This window comes from Anolis sagrei, chromosome 2 (genome assembly GCF_037176765.1).
Source record: "Anolis sagrei isolate rAnoSag1 chromosome 2, rAnoSag1.mat, whole genome shotgun sequence".
Taxonomy (NCBI): domain Eukaryota; kingdom Metazoa; phylum Chordata; class Lepidosauria; order Squamata; family Dactyloidae; genus Anolis; species Anolis sagrei.
In genome coordinates this window covers 302,318,479-302,340,387 of record NC_090022.1, presented here as the reverse complement: position 1 = coordinate 302,340,387, position 21,909 = coordinate 302,318,479, and the positions used below count along the sequence as shown (strand labels likewise).

General features: G+C 47.3%; 1 protein-coding gene across 1 annotated transcript in view; it reads right to left on the bottom strand.

Annotated features, from left to right (window-relative positions):
• Positions 1–20,196, bottom strand: part of GBA2 (glucosylceramidase beta 2) — a 44,324-nt gene extending 24,128 nt beyond the window's left edge. The window contains exons 1-8 of the mRNA XM_060761106.2: positions 19,855–20,196; positions 12,984–13,075; positions 12,776–12,891; positions 8,862–9,080; positions 6,108–6,347; positions 4,151–4,253; positions 3,903–4,056; positions 1,866–1,991 (exon numbers count right to left, since the gene is read on the bottom strand). Of these exons, the coding sequence (XP_060617089.2) occupies positions 1,866–1,991; positions 3,903–4,056; positions 4,151–4,253; positions 6,108–6,347; positions 8,862–9,080; positions 12,776–12,891; positions 12,984–13,075; positions 19,855–20,108 (1,304 nt within the window). The 5' untranslated portion in view covers positions 20,109–20,196. The remainder of the gene's footprint in view (positions 1–1,865; positions 1,992–3,902; positions 4,057–4,150; positions 4,254–6,107; positions 6,348–8,861; positions 9,081–12,775; positions 12,892–12,983; positions 13,076–19,854) is intronic.
• Between the last annotated feature and the right edge of the window lie 1,713 nt (positions 20,197–21,909).

The following is a 21,909-nucleotide window of genomic DNA, read 5'->3' as shown; positions in this document are numbered from 1 at the left end:
GCAGACAGACTCCAAGCAGAGGCACAACACCGTTGCTCGGATGATCCAGTGGAACTTGTGCCACAAAGACCATCTGCCTGCGATAAAGAACTGGTGGGATCACAAGCTGGAAAAAGTTAGAGAAAATGAACACGTCAAACTCCTCTGGGACTTCCAAATTCAGACAGACAGAGTTCTGGAGCACAAGACTCCTGACCTTATGATTGTGTTAAAAAACAAAGTATGGATTGTCAATATTGCAATCCCAGGCGACAGCAGGATTGAAGGGAAGCAACTGGAAAAGCTGACACAATATGAGGATTTAAAGATCAAACTGCAAAGACTCTGGCACAAACCAGTAAAGATGGTCCCAGTGGTGATGGGCACACTGGGTGCAGTGCCTAAAGACCTTGGCCTGCACTTAAACACAATTGGCGCTGACAAGATTACCACCTGTCAGCTGCAGAAGGCCACCTTACTGGGATCTGCACACATTATTCACCGATACATCACAGTCCTAGACACTTGGCAAGTGTCTGGCGTGTGATCCAATACAACAGTCAGCAAAGTGTCTGCTGTGGACTCATCTTGTGGTGTTTCAAATAATAATAATAATAATAATAATAATAATAATAATAATAATAATAACAATAACAACAACCAATAATAATAATAATAATAATAATAGATAAAAAATAAAGATCGAACTGCAAAGACTCTGGCACAAACCAGTCAAGGTAGTCCCAGTGGTGATTGGCACACTGGGTGCCGTGCCTCAAGACCTTGGCCTGCACTTAAACACAATCAGTGCTGACAAGATTACCACCTGCCAACTGCAGAAGGCCACCTTACTGGGATATGCACGCATTATTCACCGATACATCACACAGTCCTAGACACTTGGCAAGTGTCTGGCGTGTGATCCAATACAACAGCCAGCAGAGTGTCTGCTGTGGACTCATCTTGTTGTGTTTCTAATAATAATAATAATAATAATAATAATAATAATAGTAATAATAATGCTTTATTTATACCCCACCACCATCTCCCCAAAGAACATGAGGCCAAGCCCAACAACTACAACAAAGCAAAATAGAATAAATACAAATAATAATAATAATAATAATAATAATAATAATGATCTCGTTTGCATAGAGATCTCGTTTGCTGTGACAAACTGTGCTTTTGTGTCAATAACAATAATAATAATAATAATTGGAAAGTGTCCAACGTGTGATCCAATGCAACAGACAGTAGAGTGATCTTGTCTGCTGTGGACACATCTTTTTGTGTTTCAAATAATAATTGTAGTAATAATAATAATAATAATAATAATAATTATTATTATTATTATTATTATTACTACTACTATTATTATTATTATTTATACCCCACCACTATCTCCCCAAAGAACATGAGACCAAGCCCAACAACTACAACAAAGCAAAATAGAATACAGACAACAAAGAATAACATCAAATAAAATATAAACAAAACAAAACAAGGTAAACACAAGATATGAAATAAAATAATAAAAACTTGAGCATGTACTAATTTCTCCCATGTTTTTATGATAGAAGGATATTAGGAAATGACATTTATAATCCTGGAACAAAAATTGTGATACATAGCGTAATAGTTAGCAATACTCTACCTGGCTGTATCTGCTCACCTGAACATTGAACTACAGTCCTTGGGCCAGGAAGTCTTTGGCTGCAGCCGGCCACTTGCACGTGTAGAGAAGGGCCATGCCAAAGGGAACGGCCCCTCCCTCCTCAGCTCCCTTGGCCCAAAAGGGCACTCTGTGCAGGCTCAGAGGCACTGTCATTATCATCATTATATTTATACCCCGATTTATCCCTCCTGTAGGAGACTCAGGACTGTACCTGTCCTCCAAGATGGGCCTCTGCCAGGCCTCGATCTTCTTCTCCCACTCCGGGTAGTGGGTCAGCGTGTAGTGGGCGAGGGCTGGGCAGGCGTCCCCCTCCCGGCCAAAGAAGCGCGTGTACCACCTGCAGGACGGAGGGAGGGACAGCAGGTCAGGGCACAAGAAGGGGAGGGGTGACAGGTGGCTGACCGGTGGGTGACCCCCCCCCCTTTGCCTCCCTCACCATGGCCCAAGATGTGCTGCTCTGTGCAGATGAAAGGCAAGGAGAATCCTAGGAGTGGAGGGGTCCCACAAAGGCCATCCAGTCCACCCCTGTACCTCAATGCGAGATATGGGCAAATCCGGGGTTGCACAGAGGGCTAACGAAGGGGGAGATCATTATCAGATGCAAGGCAAGGAGATTCCTAGGGTAGGAAGGGCTCCCCAGAGGCCATCCAGTCTACCCTTATCTCAATGCAAGGTCTGGGGAAACCTTGGGTTGAGGAGATGGATACTGAAGGGGAAGGCCATTATCTAACCCCCCCATCCATAAACCCCAGCCTTTTTACAGTAAACAACAACAATAATGGGTTGTTGTAGGTTTTTTCAGGCTATATGGCCATGTTCTGGAGGCATTCTCTCCTGATGTTTCACCTGCATCTATGGCAAGCATCCTCAGAGGTAGTGAGGTCTGTTGGAACTAGGAAAAAGAATTTATATATCTTGTGGACTGACCAGGGTGGGACAAAGAACTCTTGTCTGCTGGAGCTAGGTGGGAATGTTTCAACTGACCACCTTGATTAGCATTTGATAGCCTGGAAGTGCCTGGAGCAATCTTTTGTTGAGAGGTGATTAGATGTCCCTGATTAGATGATTAGATGTCCCTGATTGTTTTCCCTCTGCTGTTTTAATTTTAGAGTTTTAATACTGGTAGCCAGATTTTGTTCATTTTCATGGTTTCCTCCTTTCTGTTGACATTGTCCACATGCTTCTTGTGTATTTCAATGGCTTCTCTGTGTAGCCTGACATGGTGGTTGTTGGTGTGGTCCAGCATTTCTGTGCTCTCAAATAATATGCTGTGTCCAGGTTGGTTCATCAGGTGCTCTGCTCTGGCTGACTTCTCTGGTCAAGGAGTCTGCAGGGCCTTTCATGCTCCTGCTGCTGCGTTTGGTGGTCCCTATGGAGACTTGTCCACAGCTGCATGGTATACGGGAGACTCCTGCAAAAGACTGCTCCAGGCACTTCCAGGCCATTATATGCTAATCAAGGTGGTCAGTTGAAACATTCACACCTAGCTCCAACAGACAAGACTCCTTTGTCCCACCCAGGTCTTTCCACAGATATATAAACCCACTAGCGGTCCCCTGCCAGGCGTTGCTGTGGCCCAGTCTGGTGATATGGAAAATAAAGTAATTAGAAAGTGCTGGTTTCTAATCTATGTAATGTCTTCCTGCTTGTGGGTAAACAGTATTTCTTGCTGTTTCTTTGTCAGTGTTGACGTAGAGATTGTCTGGTTTGCCTCCTCTGGAACATGCAAGATATCATTGTCCTTCTTTAGGAGTCCCTTTCAAATCTGTAATACTTTATCTGTGTGTGTGTGAATCATATCTATTTATCTATATGGCTGGATGGCTCTTTGTCAGGAGGGCTTTGATTATGTTTTCTTGCCCTGGTGAAGGGAGTTGAACTGGATGGCCTTAAGTATTTTCTGTTGGTCAGGGGGGTTCTGTGTGGGAAGTTTGCCCCAATTCTGTCATTCGTGGGGTTCATTCAGAATAGTTTACCCACAAGCAGAAAGAAATTACATATATTAGAAACTAACACTTTCTCATTACTTTATTTTCCAGATCACCAGACCGGGACACAGCAAAGCATGGCAGGGGACAGCTAGTTCTACTCTATAAAGGGTAGGAGTGGATGCAGAAGAATGGTGGGGGTCTCAGCACTTGGGGAAGGGGCTTTTTGGGAGGCTTCTTCTTCCAGGTGGCCAAAACCACCAGCAGCCCCCGCCTCTCTGCTCCCCTCTCTTCTCCCATCCTTGAGACCCCGCATGCACCTGTAGTGTTCCTTCTCCTTGGAGCCAAAGTGGATGCGTGGCATGTCCCAGGCCAGGCCCAGCTCCAGGGTCCCGTGCCCGAGGGGCGGCACAGTGCAGGTGGCGCATACGGCAGCCGCACACGCCTCCCCCTTCTCCGTCGGGGGGCCCTTCCCTGCAAACGAGAGAGAGTGCGATTCGCCCGTCACGGCCTTGTGGTCAGGGGCCTGGGCCGGACTACTGCCCCTCCTGCCACACCTGGGGCTCACCTGGTGGGGAGTCCAGCTTGCCGTCCTCCAGGAGGTCACGCCACACTTCCTCTCCGGTGCCAGCGGGGTTGAAGGACGTGAAGTGCGTGACCTTGGTGCCCGCCTGCAGGGAAGGCAAAAGGAGGGAAGGGGTGTTGTGGCTCAGCAAGCGGCAGGGGATTTTTCTGATGTTTCAGAGGATGAGGGAATTGATGGGTTTCAAAGTGAAGCGTCTGCTAGTGACCAGAGAGAATGGCAGGCCGAGGATGGCGATGGTTGGGATTCCTGTGCTCGGTCCCAGGCAACGGAAAGTGAAGATTTCAGTTCTCTTGTGAAATGCGCTTTGGCTGATGGGCAGTTTTCCTGAGAAGCCAGATTAGGTTTGAGAACGGAGGGAGTGAAAAGTAGACTAATTAGACATTCTGAGAGAATCCATGACAAGTCCTTGAAGCCCCGGCCATTAGGAGGAGGGAAGAGAGATGCCAAGGGAAACCGCTTGCACACCCTCATGTCTATCCTGCAGGAAGATATAGTACACACCGTCCCTGAGTTTACAAACATCCAACTTACAAACGGCTCATAGTTTATAATTATGATGTTTTTGTTTGCGTTTTCGGTTGTGTTTTGGTTCTCTTTATTGTAATTGTTGTTCGGGCCTGGCCCCATGTTAGCCACTCCGAGTCCCCATTGGGGAGATGGTGGCGGGGTACAAATAAAGATTATTATTATTATTATTATTATTATTTAGAGAAGGCCTGGGCCAACTTGGGCCCTCCCTCCAGGTGTTTTGGACTCCCACAATCCCACAATGCACTTTAACATTGATTTAGGATTGCCTGCGCACCCTCATCTTTCCTTGAAAACCCTATCCTAGTTATACCCTACCTTGTTCAGCATTGTTTAGATTACTGCAACGCTCTCTACGTGGGGTTGCCTCTGCCTTGAAGCTTCAATTAGTCCAACGTGCAGCAGCCAGGTTACTAACGGGAACGGGGTACAGGGAGCATACGACTCCTCTGTTGCGCCAGCTCCACTGGCTGCCAGTCAGCTTCTGACCACAATTCAAAGTGCTGGTCTTAACCTATAAAGCCCTAAACAACTCCGGCCCAATTTACCTGTCCGAACGTATCCTCCCCTATGAACCATCAAGATTGCTAAGATCGTCTAGAGGGGCCCTGCTCTCGATCCCACCGGACTCACAGGCGCGGCTGGTGGGGACGAGGGACAGGGCCTTCTTGGTGGTGGCCCCTCGACTCTGGAACTCCCTTCCACTGGAGATCAGAACTGCCCCTTTGATCTTAACGTTCAGGAAACAGGTGAAAACCTGGCTTTGGGGGTTGGCATTCAACGAATGAGCCATGATCCTGTGATATGGACGGATGACGACGAATAATGACTTCGATGACGACTGACCAGTGTAATCATATGATTGTATTTTTGCTATTTTAATTGTTTCAATGTTTTAATGTTTTAGTGTGATTTAGAAATATGGTGTTTTAATGACAGTCTGTAATATTGATGTTGGAAAACGGCCCGAGTCCCTCGAATGGAGGTGAGAAGACCAGGATACAAAACTACCAAATAAATAAATAAATAAATAAATAAATATTTTTGATTTTTTACAAAATTTAAATTATTACATTTGGCCATAGGTTTTTAAATGCTTGTATGTTATTGTTATTGTTTATTTTTGTTGAGATTTATTTTACTGTTTTGTATTGATTATTTTGTTACTGCCTTCGTTTTATTGATGTGCTGTGGGCTTGGCCTCATGTAAGCTGCACTGAGTCCCTTATTATTATTATTATTATTATTATTATTATTATTATTATGATTCCTGACAGCCTTCCGGCTCTTGTTATTGTGGGAGCTGAAGTTCAAAACACATGGAGGGGAGGCCAAAGTTGGCTCATGCATAGTGCAGATGCCCCCTTAGTGGTCAAGAAAATGCAACGCAAAGGCAGCAGTTCGGCCGCACCTTCTCCCTGGCGGCGATGGCCAGCGTGTACCCGTTGACCGGGAGGCAGTGGTGCAGCAGGACGCCCCGGACGCAGTGGCCGCCCTCCTGGAGGCAGAAGGGCTCGTTCCAGTGCCCACCCCGGCGGTCCTCCTTGGTCTCCGTGCCGTTCTGGAAGGTGAACATGATGGAGACCTCCACCTCCTCGTCGCGCAGGTTCTCCACCTCCCAGACGAAGACCCCCACCGGGAGGCTGGTCTCCTGAGGGCACAAAAGGCACAGAGAAGGGGCTCAGAGAATCGTAAGAAGAATTGGCAGAGTAATAAACCCCATTTGCCTAGTTTCCAACAGACCTCACAACCTTTGAGAGTGCCTGCCATAGATGTGGGAAAAACATCAGGAGAGAATGCTTCTGGACCATGGCTAAACAGTCTGAGAAACTCACAGCAACCCAGAGAATCTGGCCAAGAAAGCCTTCCGTTGACCATATTTTGAAGACTAATTTGAAGATGGTTTTTGTTTGAGGAATCCTGGGAACCTTCGGCCTCTTTCTGGGCTTGGAGACACCCTTTTTGGGGGACCACCACTCCCAGAATGCCCAGCGGTTCACCTGGGAGTGATTTTGGAGTGATGGTCCCGAAAGGGACGTTTCCCCTCTTCGATGGGAGTTCGATCCATTCTTTCTTTCCTTCTTTCCCTCCTTTTCCTTTGCTCCCTCTTTCCTTCCTTCCCTTATTTTCTTTCCTTCTCTCCTTCCTTCTCTACCTCTTTCCTTTCTTCCCCCTTCTTCTTTTCCTTTTCCTTTTCCTTTCTTCTTTCTCTACCTCTTTCCTTCCTTCCTTCCTTCCTTCCTTCCTTCCTTCTCTCTTTCCTTCCTTCTTTCTTTCCCTCCCTCTTTCTCTCTTTCTTTCTTATTTTCTTTGTCCCCTTCCTTCCCCCTTTTCCTTCCCTTTTTTCTGTATTGTCATTTAGTTTTTCATAATTTAGCTTTTGGGGGGGGGGGGGTTTAAGTCCTTTCCTCTGTTTTGGGGGGGGATTTTATGAGTGACGGTCACTCGTTGGTCTGTTAGAGGTGTGGTGTCCAAATATCGTGTCAATTTTTCAAGTAGTTTTTGAGTTCTGTTGTTGTGATTCAGCGTCTGTCTCATGTACCTACTAGTAGTAGTAGAAGGAAGCGACGTTTGGAAGCAGAAGACGCCCAGCAGCAGCTGAAGCGTATTAGAGCCTACAGATGAGGAGGATTTCGAGGGGTTTACTCGCGAGGAAATGGAGGTGGAGGATTACCGCGGTGTAAAGCAAGTAGCAAGCAGCTCGGATAGTGATGGGGAATCTGTGTCTAAACGCCTTAAAGATATAGCTGATTGTGAGGAGTTTGACAGCGAAGAGGAAGAGCTGGATTGGACCAAGGTTCAGGAAGTGCTAGATGTGGTTAATGCTCCCACTTCTAGTGATGAGTTCCAGGGTTTTACTGACACTTGGGTTGCAGATACTACTTTGCAGGATGCAGTCCAAAGTACAGAATGGCAGCAATGGAGAAGTCGGGATTCACCTGTGGAGATGGACGCACCTGAAAGTAACTCCAGCGACTCGGATGAGATTTAAGGAGCAGTTTGGGAGTAGACAAGTTGCAGAGTTCAAAGTGTCGTGTTACTGTGTGCCTTGTGTTTAACTCTTGCCCTGAGTTCCTGCTTTCAGCTTCGTGGATTCCTGTTGGTGTGGACGACCTCTGCCTGGAACTGGATTTGTGAGTCTCTTCTCCTGCCCTGACCCTCGGACTGCCTGACCACTCTACGTTTCTGCTTATCCCTTGGTGACTTCGTTGGACCGCTCCTCATGCGGATTCCTGTTTGCTGTTTTGTTTGGACTTGGAATGGACTGAGTTTCTGCTGCTGAAATCAAGCATTACTGCCTGTGTTTGTTGCTTTCCTTTTCCCAGCGAGGACTGACTGGGACTTGGTTTGTTTACATTCTTGCAACCCCAAACCCTTTTGTGTTTACAGCTCTGATTTAAGAGCCCTTTTTCTTATGTTAATTGACATTAAAGAGCTTTGTTTAACTCCTTAACTGCCGTCTTGCCTTGCTGGTCTGCCTGGGTCTTGACATCTGTTAATCCCACAAATGAACATTACATTTTTATTTATATATTATAGATCAATATATGTATATACAATATATTATATTAAGCTATATTATATTACTAGCACAGTGCAGGACGCAAGATTTTATTAAAACGTTAATGGATCGGTGGTTTGGACATGGGATTAAATGGACAGGTGGGGGCTTGGAAGGAGCTCACAGAATTATTATTTATTATTATTATTATTATTATTATTATTATACATATTTATTTACATATAGCTTTATCTTCCCCAAAGGGGACTCAAAGCGGATTAGCATAAAAGCTCACAGAATTATTAATTATCAATTATTATCAATTATTTTCATTATTATTATTATTATTATTATTATATTTATCCATACCTTGCTTTATCTCCCCTCAAAGAGTACTGAAAGCAGCTTAACACAAAAGCATCAGTACTACAATTTAAAATAAACAAACATGTAAACATCAAAACAGGAGTAAATATAAACAGGATGGAGGGATTTGCTTGTGCCTTCCTGCCTGGCAGATGGGGGCTGGACTGGATGTCCCTTGGCGGGGGTCCTTTCCCCATCTCTATCATTCCTTCCATTGGCCTCCACCTGCCAAGGTGAGCCCGCAGACCCAAACCTGGGACCCTCTCCGTCCACCCACCTACCCGTCCGCCGGCTCACCTTGTAGTCGTGGGGGATGATGGGGGTGACCTGGCGGCAGGTGAGGACCAGGTCCTGGCCGGGCAGCTGGTAGACGCTCCATGCGCGCGGGTAGAGGGCGTGGTAGAAGGCGTAGTGGCCGCAGAAGCTCCAGTTCCAGCCCTGAAGGCAGCTGGGCCGCTCCACCGACAGCACCTGCTGGTAGGCCGTCTGGCCCTTGCGCCGAAGGCACACCGTGAACTGAGGAAGAGGAAGAGGAGGAAGAGTAAGCCCCAGCCCCAATTGGCACACAGGAAACACGCCCCAAAAGCACAATTATTTTTATTTATTTATTTATTATATTTATTTACTTTATTTCTATACCGCCTTTCTCAGCCCCGAGGAGACTCAAAGCGGTTTACATAGTACAAATTATCACAAGACAGTATCATAGGCAATTAAAAACACATTATACATAACAGTCAATATCAATAGACAAACCCCTCAAGGGACAAAGCACCCCCCCCCCCAAAGCCTCAGAGTGGAACTGAGACATTGATGGGTAGAGCAGGCAGGGGACAACTCTGGCCTTCCAGGTGTTTTGGACTCCAACTCCCACAATTCCTAACAGCTGGTAGGCTGTTAGGAATTGTGGGAGTTGGAGTCCAAAACACCTGGAGGGTCAGAGTTTGCCCAGGCCTGGGGTAAAGGAACCTCCAGCTTTCGAAGGAGCAATTCAGTTGAGTATAGATGCCTGGCAAAATGGGGCTGGACTAGAGGACCCTTGGGGGTCCATTCTGACTTTGTAAGAGTGCGATGGATGGATGGATGGATGGATGGGGCAATGGAAGCTCCATCTTGATGGGAAGGGCTTTAAACATGGGCCTCTTTTGGGAGGCGTTGAGTTGAGCATGGCTTCCAGGCTGAATGGGGCTGGACTAGATGACCCTTGAGGGTCCCTTCCGAGTATAACGTTGCAAGAGTGAGGTGGATGGATAGGTAGATGGAGCCATGGAAGATCCATCTTGAACAGTTTTAAACATGGGCCTCTTTTGGGAGCAGTTGAGTATGCCTTCCAGGAAGAATCAAGCTGGACTAGATGACCTTTGAGGTTCCCTTCCAATTATAAGGTTGTAAATGAATATAAATACTGTAAATAAATATAAGGTTGTAAGACTGGAGTGGATGGATAGATAGGTGGGGCTGTTGAAGCTCCGTCTCAAAGGGAAGGGCTTTAAACATGGGCCTCTTTTGGGAGCGGTTGAGTTGAGCATGGCTTCCAGGCAGAATGGGGCTGGACTGGATGACCTTTGAGGTTCCCTTCCAATTATAAGGTTGTAAGACTGGAGTGGATGGATAGATGGGGCTGTTGAAGCTCCATCTCAAAGAAAAGGGCTTTAAATATGGGCCTCTTTTGAGAGCAGTTGAGTTGAGCATGGCTTCCAGACAGAATGGGGCTGGTCTAGATGACCCTTGGGGGTCCCTTCCGAGTATAACGTTGTAAGAGTGGGGTGGATGGATAGGGAGTTGGAGCAATGGAAGCTCCATTGGCTGCTTTTGGGGGTGGTTAATTGAGTTGAGCATGGCTTCAAAGCAGAATGGGGCTGGACTAGATGACCTTTGAGGTTCCCTTCCAATTATAAGGTTGTAAGACTGGGGTGGATGGATAGATGGGGCAATGGACGCTCCATCTCAAAGGGAAGAGCTTTAAACATGGGCCTCTTTTGGGATTGCTTGAGTTCAGCATGGTTGCCTAGCAGTATGGGGCTGGACTAAATGACCCTTGAGGGTCTTTTCCAAGTATAAGGTTCTAAGAGTGCGATGGATGGATGGATAGATAGAGAGCTAATGGAAGCTCCATCTTGAAGCTTTTAAACATGGGCCTCTTTAGGGAGCAATTTAGTTGAGCATGGCCGCTCACAGAATGGAGCTAGACTAGATGACCTTTGAGGTTCCCTTCCAATTATAAGGTTCTGAGATTGGGATGGATGGATAATAGATGGGGCAACAGAACTTCCATCTTGGAGTGAAGCTTTTAAACATGGGCCTCTTTTGGGAGTGGTTCAGTATGCCTTCCAAGCAGAATCAGGCTGGACTAGATGGCCTTTGAGGTTCTCTTTCAAGTATAAGGTTGTAAGTCCGGGGTGGATGGATAGATAGATGGGGCAATGGAAGGTCCATCTCAAAGAGGAGGGCTTTAAACCACTCTTTTGGGAGTGGTTGAGTATACCTTCCAAGCAGAATCAGGCTGGACTAGATGGCCTTTGAGGTTCCCTTCCAAGTATAAGGTTGTAAGAGTGGGGATCATGGATGGACTAATGGAAGCTCCGTCTCAAAGGGAAGGGCTTTAAACATGGACCTCTTTTGGGAGCGGTTGAGTTGAGCATGGTTGTCTAGCAGAATGAGGCTGGACTAGATGACCCTTGGGGGTCCTTTCCAACTATCAAGTTGTAAGAGTGCAATGGATGAATGGGTAGATAGATCAATAGAAGCTCCATCTTGATGGGGAGGGCTTTAAACATGGGCCTTTTTTGGGAGTGGTTGAGTTGAGCATGGCTTCCAGGCAGAATGGGGTTGGACTAGATGACCCTTGAGGGTCCCTTCCAATTATAAGTTTGTAAGTCTGGTGTGGGTAGACAGATATATGGGGCAATGGACGCTCCATCTCAAAGGGAAGGGCTTTAAACACGGGCCTCTTTAGGGAGTGGTTGAGTATGCCTTCCAAGCAGAATCAGGCTGGACTAGATGACCTTTGAGGTTCCCTTCTGAGTATAAGGTTGTAAGAGTGGGGTAGGTGGATAGGTAAATGGAGCAATGGAAGCTCCGTCTCAAAGGGAAGGGCGTTAAACATGGGCCTCTTTTGGGAGTGGTTGAGTATGCCTTCCAAGCAGACTCAAGCTGGACTAGATGACCTTTGAGGTTCCCTTCTGAATATAAGGTTGTAAGAGTGGAGTTCATGGATAGGTAGATGGAGCTATGGAAGCTCCGTCTCAAAGGGAAGGGTGTTAAACATGGGCTTCTTTTGGGAGTGGTTGAATTGAGCATGGTTGCCTAGCAGAATAGGGCTGGACTAGATGACCGTTGGGGGTCCCTTCCAACTATCATGTTATACGAGTGCAATGGATGAATGGATGGACAGATCAATGGAAGCTCCATCTTGATGGAGAGGGCTTTAAACATGGGCCTCTTTTGGGAGTGGTTGAGTTGAGAATGGCTTCCAGGCAGAATGGGGCTGGACTAGATGACCTTTGAGATTCCCTTCCAATTATAAGGTTGTAAATGAATATAAATACTGTAAATAAATATAAGTTTGTTAGACTGGAGTGGATAGATAGATAGATAGATAGATAGATAGATAGATAGATAGATAGATAGATGGGGCTGTTGAAGCTCCACCTCAAAGGGAAGGGCTTTAAACATGGGCCTCTTTTGGGAGCGGTTGAGTTGAGCATGGCCACCCAGCAGAATGGGGTTGGACTAGATGACCCTTGGGGGTCCCTTCCGAGTAAACATTGTAAGAGTGGGGTTCATGGATAAGAGTGGGATGGATGGATAGATGGGGCAATGGAAGCTCCATCTCAAAGGGCTTTAAATGTGGGCCTCTTTTGGGAGTGGTTGAGTTGAGCATGGCTGCCTAGCAGAATGGGGCTGGACTAGATGACCCTTGGGGGTCCCTTCCAAGTATAAGAGTGGGATGGATGGATAGATGGAGCAACAGAACTTCCATCTTGGAGAGAAGGGCTTTAAACATGGGCCTCTTTTGGGGATGATTTAGTTCAGCATTGCTACCTGTCAGAATGGGGCTAGACTAGATGACCCCTGAAGGTCCCTTCCGACTTCCAGGTTCTTTACTGGTCCCATCCACTTTTTGCAGCCTAGCAACACTGAGCCCCAAGAGACAAGGGTCACCCACCCCGTGAATGCCAGGCTGACCACAAAGGCCTCTGGCCGCTCACCTGGTCAGCGACGACCCTCTTGTAGTGGTAGAGGCCCGGGTTCAGCTGCCACCGGCAAAAGTCCCCCTTCCATCCGCGGGTGATGGTCCCTCCCCCAAAGCCCCCCAGCGGGCAGCCTGGAGGAGAAGCAAAGGGGGACCACTGGTCAGTGTCAACCCAGTGGTCAATGGTCAGCCTCTCCCTCCCTCCCTCCCTCTGCCCCACTGACCGTAGATCTGGCGAAGGGGCTGGGAGTTGAAGAGGTCGATGAAGGGCTGCTTCTTCTCCAGGCGGGTCTTCCGGTACCACCACCTGAAGTACCTGGAAGCAAAGATCCTTGGGTTGGAGGGGACCCTAGAGGCCATCCAGCCGACCCCTTCCCCTTCTGCCATTGCAGGAAGGCACCATCAAAGCCCTCCCAACAGATGGCCAAGCAAAGCCCACCCCAGATCCCTCAGCAGCAGCAGCAGCAGACCCCATTCTCAAACACCTCTGACCCACAGGTCGGATTTAGGGGCATCCAGCCCACCCCTTCCCCTTCTGCCATTGCAGGAAGGCACCATCAAAGCCCTCCCAACAGATGGCCAAGCAAAGCCCACCCCAGATCCCTCAACAGCAGCAGCAGACCCCATTCTCAAACACCTCTGACCCACAGGTCGTATTTAGGGGCATACGGCCCACCCCTTCCCCTTCTGCCATTGCAGGAAGGCACCATCAAAGCCCTCCCAACAGATGGCCATGCAAAGCCCACCCCAGATCCCTCAACAGCAGCAGCAGCAGCAGACCCCATTCTCAAACACCTCTGACCCACAGGTCGGATTTAGGGGCATCCAGCCCACCCCTTCCCCTTCTGCCATTGCAGGAAGGCACCATCAAAGCCCTCCCAACAGATGGCCATGCAAAGCCCACCCCAGATTCCTCAACAGCAGCAGCAGACCCCATTCTCAAACACCTCTGACTCGCAGGTCAGATTTAGGGGCATCCGGTCTACCCCTTCCCCTTCTGCCATTGCAGGAAGGCACCATCAAAGCCCTCCCAACAGATGGCCATGTAAAGCCCACCCCAGATCCCTCAGCAGCAGCAGCAGACCCCACTCTCAAACACCTCTGACCCGCAGGTCGGATTTAGGGGCATCCAGCCCACCCCTTCCCCTTCTGCCATTGCAGGAAGGCACCATCAAAGCCCTCCCAACAGATGGCCAAGCAAAGCCCACCCCAGATCCCTCAGCAGCAGCAGCAGACCCCATTCGCAAACAACTCTGACCCACAGGTCAGATTTAGGGGGGAATCACTGGACCCTACTGTTAAATAAAACATATATTATGCTTATATTTTGTTTTTGTTAATCTTATGGTTATGTTGTTTTTATTTTGTATGTTTTGTGATGTTACCTGGGAACCACTCTGAGTCCCCTCGGGGAGATGGAACGGTAGATAAATAAAGGTATTATTATTATTATTATTATTATTATTCCCTAAACTGCCCCTCAAAGGGATTCATGGCTTCCAAGCATGGTCATCATTCCAGGTGAGAAGGCCTGACCAAAGCAGAAGGCCTGGCTCAACTGAGACACAACTGTCCTCTGAATTACATTGGCCTTTTCCGCTGCTGCACCACACCTTTGGCTCAGGTTCGGCTTCTCTTCCACGACACTGCCATATACAATCCAGATTATTATCTGTTTTGAACTCTGTTTTGTCTCGGGTAATCCAGTTCAAAGCAGGGAATGTGGGTTGTTATATGACTCCAAGCTATAAACTATCTGGGCGGGCCAGCCTCTCCCTTCCTGTGACCGGTGCCATTTGTTTTCATTGCCTCGGGAAAGCGCTGCCCGGATCTCTCCAGGCTGAAGTCCACTTTCCTGCTCCTTCTGGCCAGCCACATGAAATCCAGGTGATCTGGTTTGAGCTGGACTATATGGCAGTGTAGACTCCTGTAATCCAGTTCAAAGGTAGGCTGTTGGGAATGGTGGAAGCCCAAGTCCAAAATACCTGGAGGGAGGGCCCAAGTTGGCCCAGGCCTGAGTACAGATAATCTGCTTTGACGATCTGGATTACATTTATTTATTTACGATATTTATATGCTGCCCTTCTCATCTCGAAGGAGACTCAGAGCGGCTTACAAGGTATATATTACATACAATATATATAATATTATTAGCATAGTACAATATCAGCATCAAACATTGCTATATTGCACCATACCACTATATCATAATATTATTAGTAATATTACACATAATATAAATATTTAATTATAATAACATATTATTACATTACATTATAATATTATAAATATTATTATTAGCATAGTACAATATCAGCATTAAACACTGCTATATTGCACCATACCACTATATCATAATATTATTAATAATATTGCACATAATATAAATATATAATTATAATATCATATTATTATATTGCATTACATTATAATATTATAAATATTATTATTAGCATAGTACAATATCAGCATCAAACATTGCTATATTGCACCATACCACTGTCATAATATTATTAGTAATATTACACATAATATAAATATATAATTATAATATTATATTACTATATTACATTACATTATAAAAATTATAAATATTATTATTAGCATAGTACGATATCAGCATCAAACACTGCTATATTGCACCATACCACTATATCATAATATTATCAGTAATATTACACATAATATAAATATATAACTATAATATTATATTATTATATTACATTACGTTATAAAATTATAAATATTATTATTAGCATAGTACGATATCAGCATCAAACACTGCTATATTGCACCATACCACTATATCATAATATTATCAGTAATATTACACATAATATAAATATATAACTATAATATTATATTATTATATTACATTACATTATAATATTATAAATATTATAAATATTATTATTAGCATAGTACAATATCAGCATCAAACATTGCTATATTGCACCATACCACTATATCATAATATTATCAGTAATATTACACATAATATAAATATATAACTATAATATTATATTATTATATTACATTACATTATAATATTATAAATATTATAAATATTATTATTAGCATAGTACGATATCAGCATCAAACACTGCTATATTGCACCATACCACTATATCATAATATTATCAGTAATATTACACATAATATAAATATATAACTATAATATTATATTATTATATTACATTACGTTATAAAAATTATAAATATTATTATTAGCATAGTACGATATCAGCATCAAACACTGCTATATTGCACCATACCACTATATCATAATATTATCAGTAATATTACACATAATATAAATATATAACTATAATATTATATTATTATATTACATTACGTTATAAAAATTATAAATATTATTATTAGCATAGTACGATATCAGCATCAAACACTGCTATATTGCACCATACCACTATGTCATAATATTATTAGTAATATTACACATAATATAAATATTTAATTATAATATTATATTATTATATTACATTACATTATAATATTATAAATATTATTATTAGCATAGTACAATATCAGCATTAAACATTGCTATACTGCACCATACCACTGTCATAATATTATTAGTAATATTACACATAATATAAATATATAATTATAATATTATATTATTATATTGCATTACATTGTTATATTATAAATATTATAAATATTATTATTAGCATAGTACAATATCAGCATTAAAAATTGCTATATTGCACCATACCACTATGTCATAATATTATTAGTAATATTACACATAATATAAATATTTAATTATAATATTATATTACATTACATTATAATATTATAAATATTATAATGTAATGTAATATTTGACCCGACAATTACATTACATTATAATATCATAAATATTATATGCGTATACATTATATTATATTAATTATATTATATTATTAGAGTAGCACAGGAGACAAGGTGGAAGTGACCCCTGGTCTCCTCTCTCTCCACTCTGGCCCAGAACAACATGGCAAGGTAGGGAAGGGGGTCAGCAAAGAGGGTCTGAAGGGACCCCCAAAGGCCATCTAGTCCACCCTCTTCCTTCCTTGCTTCCTGTCTGGAAAAGGAGGAAAGTCACCATTGGATCCCTCCAGACAGATGGCAGGCCAGCTTCCTTCTGGCCCATCTAGAATAAGAGAAGGGATCCCCCAAGCCCACCTAGTCCAGCCCCTTTCCTCCTTCCTTCCTGCTAGGAAAGGACACAATTCAATCCCTCCCAATAGATGGCAGTCATCTGAATGCCTGAACGACACGCCAGCTTCCTTCTGGCCCATCTAGAATCAGAGGAGGGACCTCCAAAGGCCATCTTGTCCACTTCTGTCCTTCCTTCCTCCCTGCCTGGAAAACAAGGAAAGGCACCACTGGATCCCTCCAGACAGATGGCAGGCCAGCTTTCTATTGGCCCGTGTATAATAAGAGAAGAGACCCCCCCAAAGGCCATCTAGTCCACTTCCTTCCTTCCTGCCTGCCAGGAAAAGAAGTAAAGGCACAATTCGATCCCTCCCGACAGATGACAGTCGGCTGAGTGCCCATCTAGAATCACAGAAGGAAAAGGTACCATTCAATCCCTCCTGACAGATGACAGTTGGCTAAGTGTCTGAATGACGGGCCAGCTTCCTTGTGACCAGCTGTTTCTGGTCTAGAATCACAGAAGGGGTCCCCAAAGGCCATCTAGCCTATCCCTTCCTTCCTGCCAAGAAAACAAAGGCAGCATTCGATCCCTCCCAAAAGATAACAGTTGGCTAAGTGCCTGAATGACAGGCCAGCTTCCTTCTGGGCCATCTAGAAGTACAGAAGGGGATCCCTAAAGGCCATCTAGTCAATTTCCTTTCTTCCTTCCTGCCAGGAAAAAGAAGGAAATGATGCACCCCCAAAGGCCATCTAGTCCACTTCCTTCCTTCTAGGAAAAGAAGGAGAGGCACCATTCGATCCCTCCCAACAGATTTCAGTCTGCCGAGTTCCTAAATGACAGGCCATTTTCCTTCTGGCCCATCTAGAATCACAGAAGGGACCCCCAAAGGCCATCTAGTCCACTCCTTCTTCCTTCCTGCCTGCCTGCCTGCCTGCCAGGAAAAGAAGGAAAGGCACAATTCAATCCCTCCCGACAGATGACAGTGGGCTAAGTGCCTGAATGACAGGCCAGCTTCCTTCTGGCCCATCTAGAATCACAGAAGAGACCCCCAAAAGCCATCTAGTCCATCCCCTCTCTTACTTCCTGCTAGGAAAAGAAGAAAAGGCACCATTTGATCCCTCCCAACAGATGACAGTCGGCCGAGTCCCTGAATGACAGGCCACTTTCCTTCCAGCCCATTTAGAATCACAGAAGGGACCCCCAAAGGCCATCTAGTCCACTTCCTTCCTTCTAGGGAAAGAAGGAAAGGCACAATTTGATCCCTCCTGACAGATGACAGTCAGCTGAGTGATTGAATGACAGACCATCTTCTTTCTGGCAAATTTAGAATCATAGAAGGGAGCCCCAAAGGCTATTTAGTCCACTTCCTTCCTTCTAGGAAAAGAAGGAAAGCCACCATTCAATCCCTCCCGACAGATGACAGTCGGCTGAGTGTTTGAATGACAGACCATCTTCTTTCTGGCCTATTTAGAATCGCAGAAGGGACCCCCAAAGGCAATCTAGTCTATCCCTTCCTTCCTGCCAAGAACATAAAGGCACAATTCGATCCCTCCAGACAGATGACAGTCGGTTGAGTGATTGAACGACAGACCATCTTCTTTTTGATCCCTCCCAACAGATGGCAGTCGACTGAGTGTTTGAATAACAGACCATCTTCTTTCTGGCCCATTTAGAATCACAGAAGAGACCCCCAAAGACCATCTAGTCCACTTCCTTCCTTCTAGGGATAGAAGTAAAGGCACCATTCGATCCCTCCTGACAGATGACAGGCTGACAGGCCAGCTTCCTTGTGAGCCACCTAGAATTAGAGAAGGGACCCCCAAAGGCCATCTAGTCCACTTCCCTCCTTCTAGGAAAAGAAGTAAAGGCACCATTCGATCCCTCCTGACAGATGACAGTCGGCTGACAGGCCAGCTTCCTTGTGGGCCACCTAGAATTAGAGAAGGGACCCCCAAAGGCCATCTAGTCCACTTCCCTCCTTCTAGGAAAAGAAGTAAAGGCACCATTCGATCCCTCCTGACAGATGACAGTCGGCTGACAGGCCAGCTTCCTTGTGGGCCACCTAGAATTAGAGAAGGGACCCCCAAAGGCCATCTAGTCCACTTTCTTCCTTCTAGGGATAGAAGTAAAGGCACCATTCGATCCCTCCTGACAGATGACAGTCGGCTGACAGGCCAGCTTCCTTGTGGGCCACCTAGAATTAGAGAAGGGACCCCCAAAGGCCATCTAGTCCACTTCCCTCCTTCTAGGAAAAGAAGTAAAGGCACCATTCGATCCCTCCTGACAGATGACAGTCGGCTGACAGGCCAGCTTCCTTGTGGGCCACCTAGAATTAGAGAAGGGACCCCCAAAGGCCATCTAGTCCACTTCCCTCCTTCTAGGAAAAGAAGTAAAGGCACCATTCGATCCCTCCTGACAGATGACAGTCGGCTGACAGGCCAGCTTCCTTGTGGGCCACCTAGAATTAGAGAAGGGACCCCCAAAGGCCATCTAGTCCACTTCCCTCCTTCTAGGAAAAGAAGTAAAGGCACCATTCGATCCCTCCTGACAGATGACAGTCGGCTGACAGGCCAGCTTCCTTGTGGGCCACCTAGAATAAGAGAAGGGACCCCCAAAGACCATTTAGTCCAGCTTTGTAGTTGAGGAATGGGCCAATTTAGGACTTTCCTCCCTCAGGGTGTTTTGGACTCCAACTCCCAGCATTCCTCACGGCCTCGGGCCCCTTCCGAAGGAAGGGTCCCGAGGCCGTGAGGAATGCTGGGAGTTGGAGTCCAAAACACCCTGAGGGAAGGCCGAGCTGTTTCTGGTCAAGCCGGTTCTCGAACCAGGAAGCAAATATTATAACACTCTCTGAGGAGAAAGAGGGCGTGGCCGGCGCGACCTTTGACCCCGTCCCCACCCGGAAGCGCCCCCTCCCCTGGTTTCCCTACCTGAGGGCCAACCCGAGGTGCTTGAAGGCGTGCGAGGCGGAGATGTCCGAGGCCTGGTAGGGCTTCCTCCGCTCGGCGAAGCGGTGCGCCAGGCAGACCCGCCAGCCCCACGACGGCACCCCCCGGCCAGACCCCTCCGACCCCTCGAAGGAGCCCATCAGCGGAGGGGAAGAGGAGGAGGGGGCGCCCTTCCCGCGGGAAGAAGACCCTCCCCCGCTGCAGCCCAGCCCGCAGCCGTTGCCCGGCGTCGCCATGGCCGGAGGAGCCGCCGTCCGAGCAGGCGAGCAGGCAGGAATGGACAGGCGCCCCTCGGACGGCGGAAACTGCCGAGTGGTTCCGAAGGGAAAGAATGGGCGGGGCCTGGCGTTGACTCCGCCTCCCGAAGGAATCCGAATAGAAGGAGTGGGCGGGGCCTCGCTTAGGCTCCTCCTCCAGAAGGCTGCGCCCAATAGGATCTCCCTCCCGAGCGGCTCCGAAGGGAAAGAGTGGGCGGGGCCTGGCTTAGGCTCCTCCTCCCGAAGGCATCCGAATGGGTGTACGATAAGATCTCCCTCCCGAGCGGCTCCGAAGGGAAGGAATGGGCGGGGCCTGGCTTAGGCTCCTCCTCCCGAAGGCTGCGCCCAATAGGATCTCCCTCCCGAGCGATAAGATTTCCCTCCCGAGCGGCTCCGAAGGGTAGGAATGGGCGGGGCCTGGCTTAGGCTCCTCCCCCCGAAGGAATCCGAATGGAAGGAGTGGGCGTGGCCTGGCTTAGGCTCCTCCTCCCGAAGGAAGCCGAATGGGTGTACAATAAGATCTCCCTCCCGAGCGGCTCCGAAGGGAAGGAATGGGCGGGGCCTGGCGTTGACTCCTCCTCCCGAAGGCTGCGTCCAATAGGATCTCCCTCCAGAGCGGCTCCGAAGGTAAAGAGTGGGCGGGGCCTGGCTTAAGCTCCTCCTCTCGAAGGAATCCGAATGGAAAGGAGGCGGGGAGTGCGATAAGATCTCCCTCCCGAGTGGTTCCGAAGGGAAAGAGTGGGCAGGGCCTGGCTTAGGCTCCTCCTCCCGAAGGCTGCGTCCAATAGGATCTCCCTCCCGAGCGGCTCCGAAGGGAAAGAGTGGGCGAGGCCTGGCTTAGGCTCCTCCTCCCGAATGCTTCCGAATGGGTGTACGATAAGATCTCCCTCCCGAGCGGATCCGAAGGGAAAGAGTGGGCGGGGCCTCGCTTAGGCTCCTCCTCCCGAAGGCTGCGTCCAATAGGATCTCCCTCCCGAGCGGCTCCGAGGGGGAGGAATGGGCGGGGCTTGGCTTAAGCTCCTCCTCCCGAAGGCATCCGAATGGATGTACGATAAGATCTCCCTCCCGAGCGGCTCCGAAGGGAAGGAATGGGCGGGGCCTCGCTTAGGCTCCTCCTCCCGAAGGAATCCGAATGGAAAGGAGGCGGGGCGTGCAATAAGATCTCCCTCCCGAGCGGCCCTGAAGGGAAAGAGTGGGCGGGGCCTGCCTTTGACTCCTCCTCCCGAAGGAATCCCAATACAGAGGAGGCGGGGAGTGCAATATCCGAAGGCTAAGAGGGGGCCGGCGGAAAGGGCCGAGCGTTTCCGAATGGGGAAAGTGGGCGGGGCATCACTCAGGCTCCTCCCTCTCCTCCCACCACCGGCAGGCCAACGAACGGGCAGAGCAAGGGAACCAGCTCAGACGGCGGAAAGGGCCGAGCGTCTCCGAAGGGAAAGAGTGGGCGGGGCCTGCCTCTGGCTCCTCCTCCCGAAGGCATCCTAGTAGAGAGGAGGCGGGGCCAGCGCCTCCGAAGAGGAAGGAGTGGGCGGGGCGTTCCTGTAGCTCCTCCCCCCGAAGGAATCCAAATAGAGTGGGCGGGCCTCTGACTCCTCTCCTAATGGAGAAGAGGCGGGGCTTGCTACACGGTCTCCGAAGTGGAAAGATAGGGCGGGGCGTTACTGTGGCTCCTCCTCCCGAAGGCATCCAAATGGAGAGTGGGCGTGGCGTGCTATAGGGTCTCTTCTTCCCGAGCAGACCCGAAGCGAAGCAGTGGGCGGGGCGTGCTTGTGGCTCCTCCTCC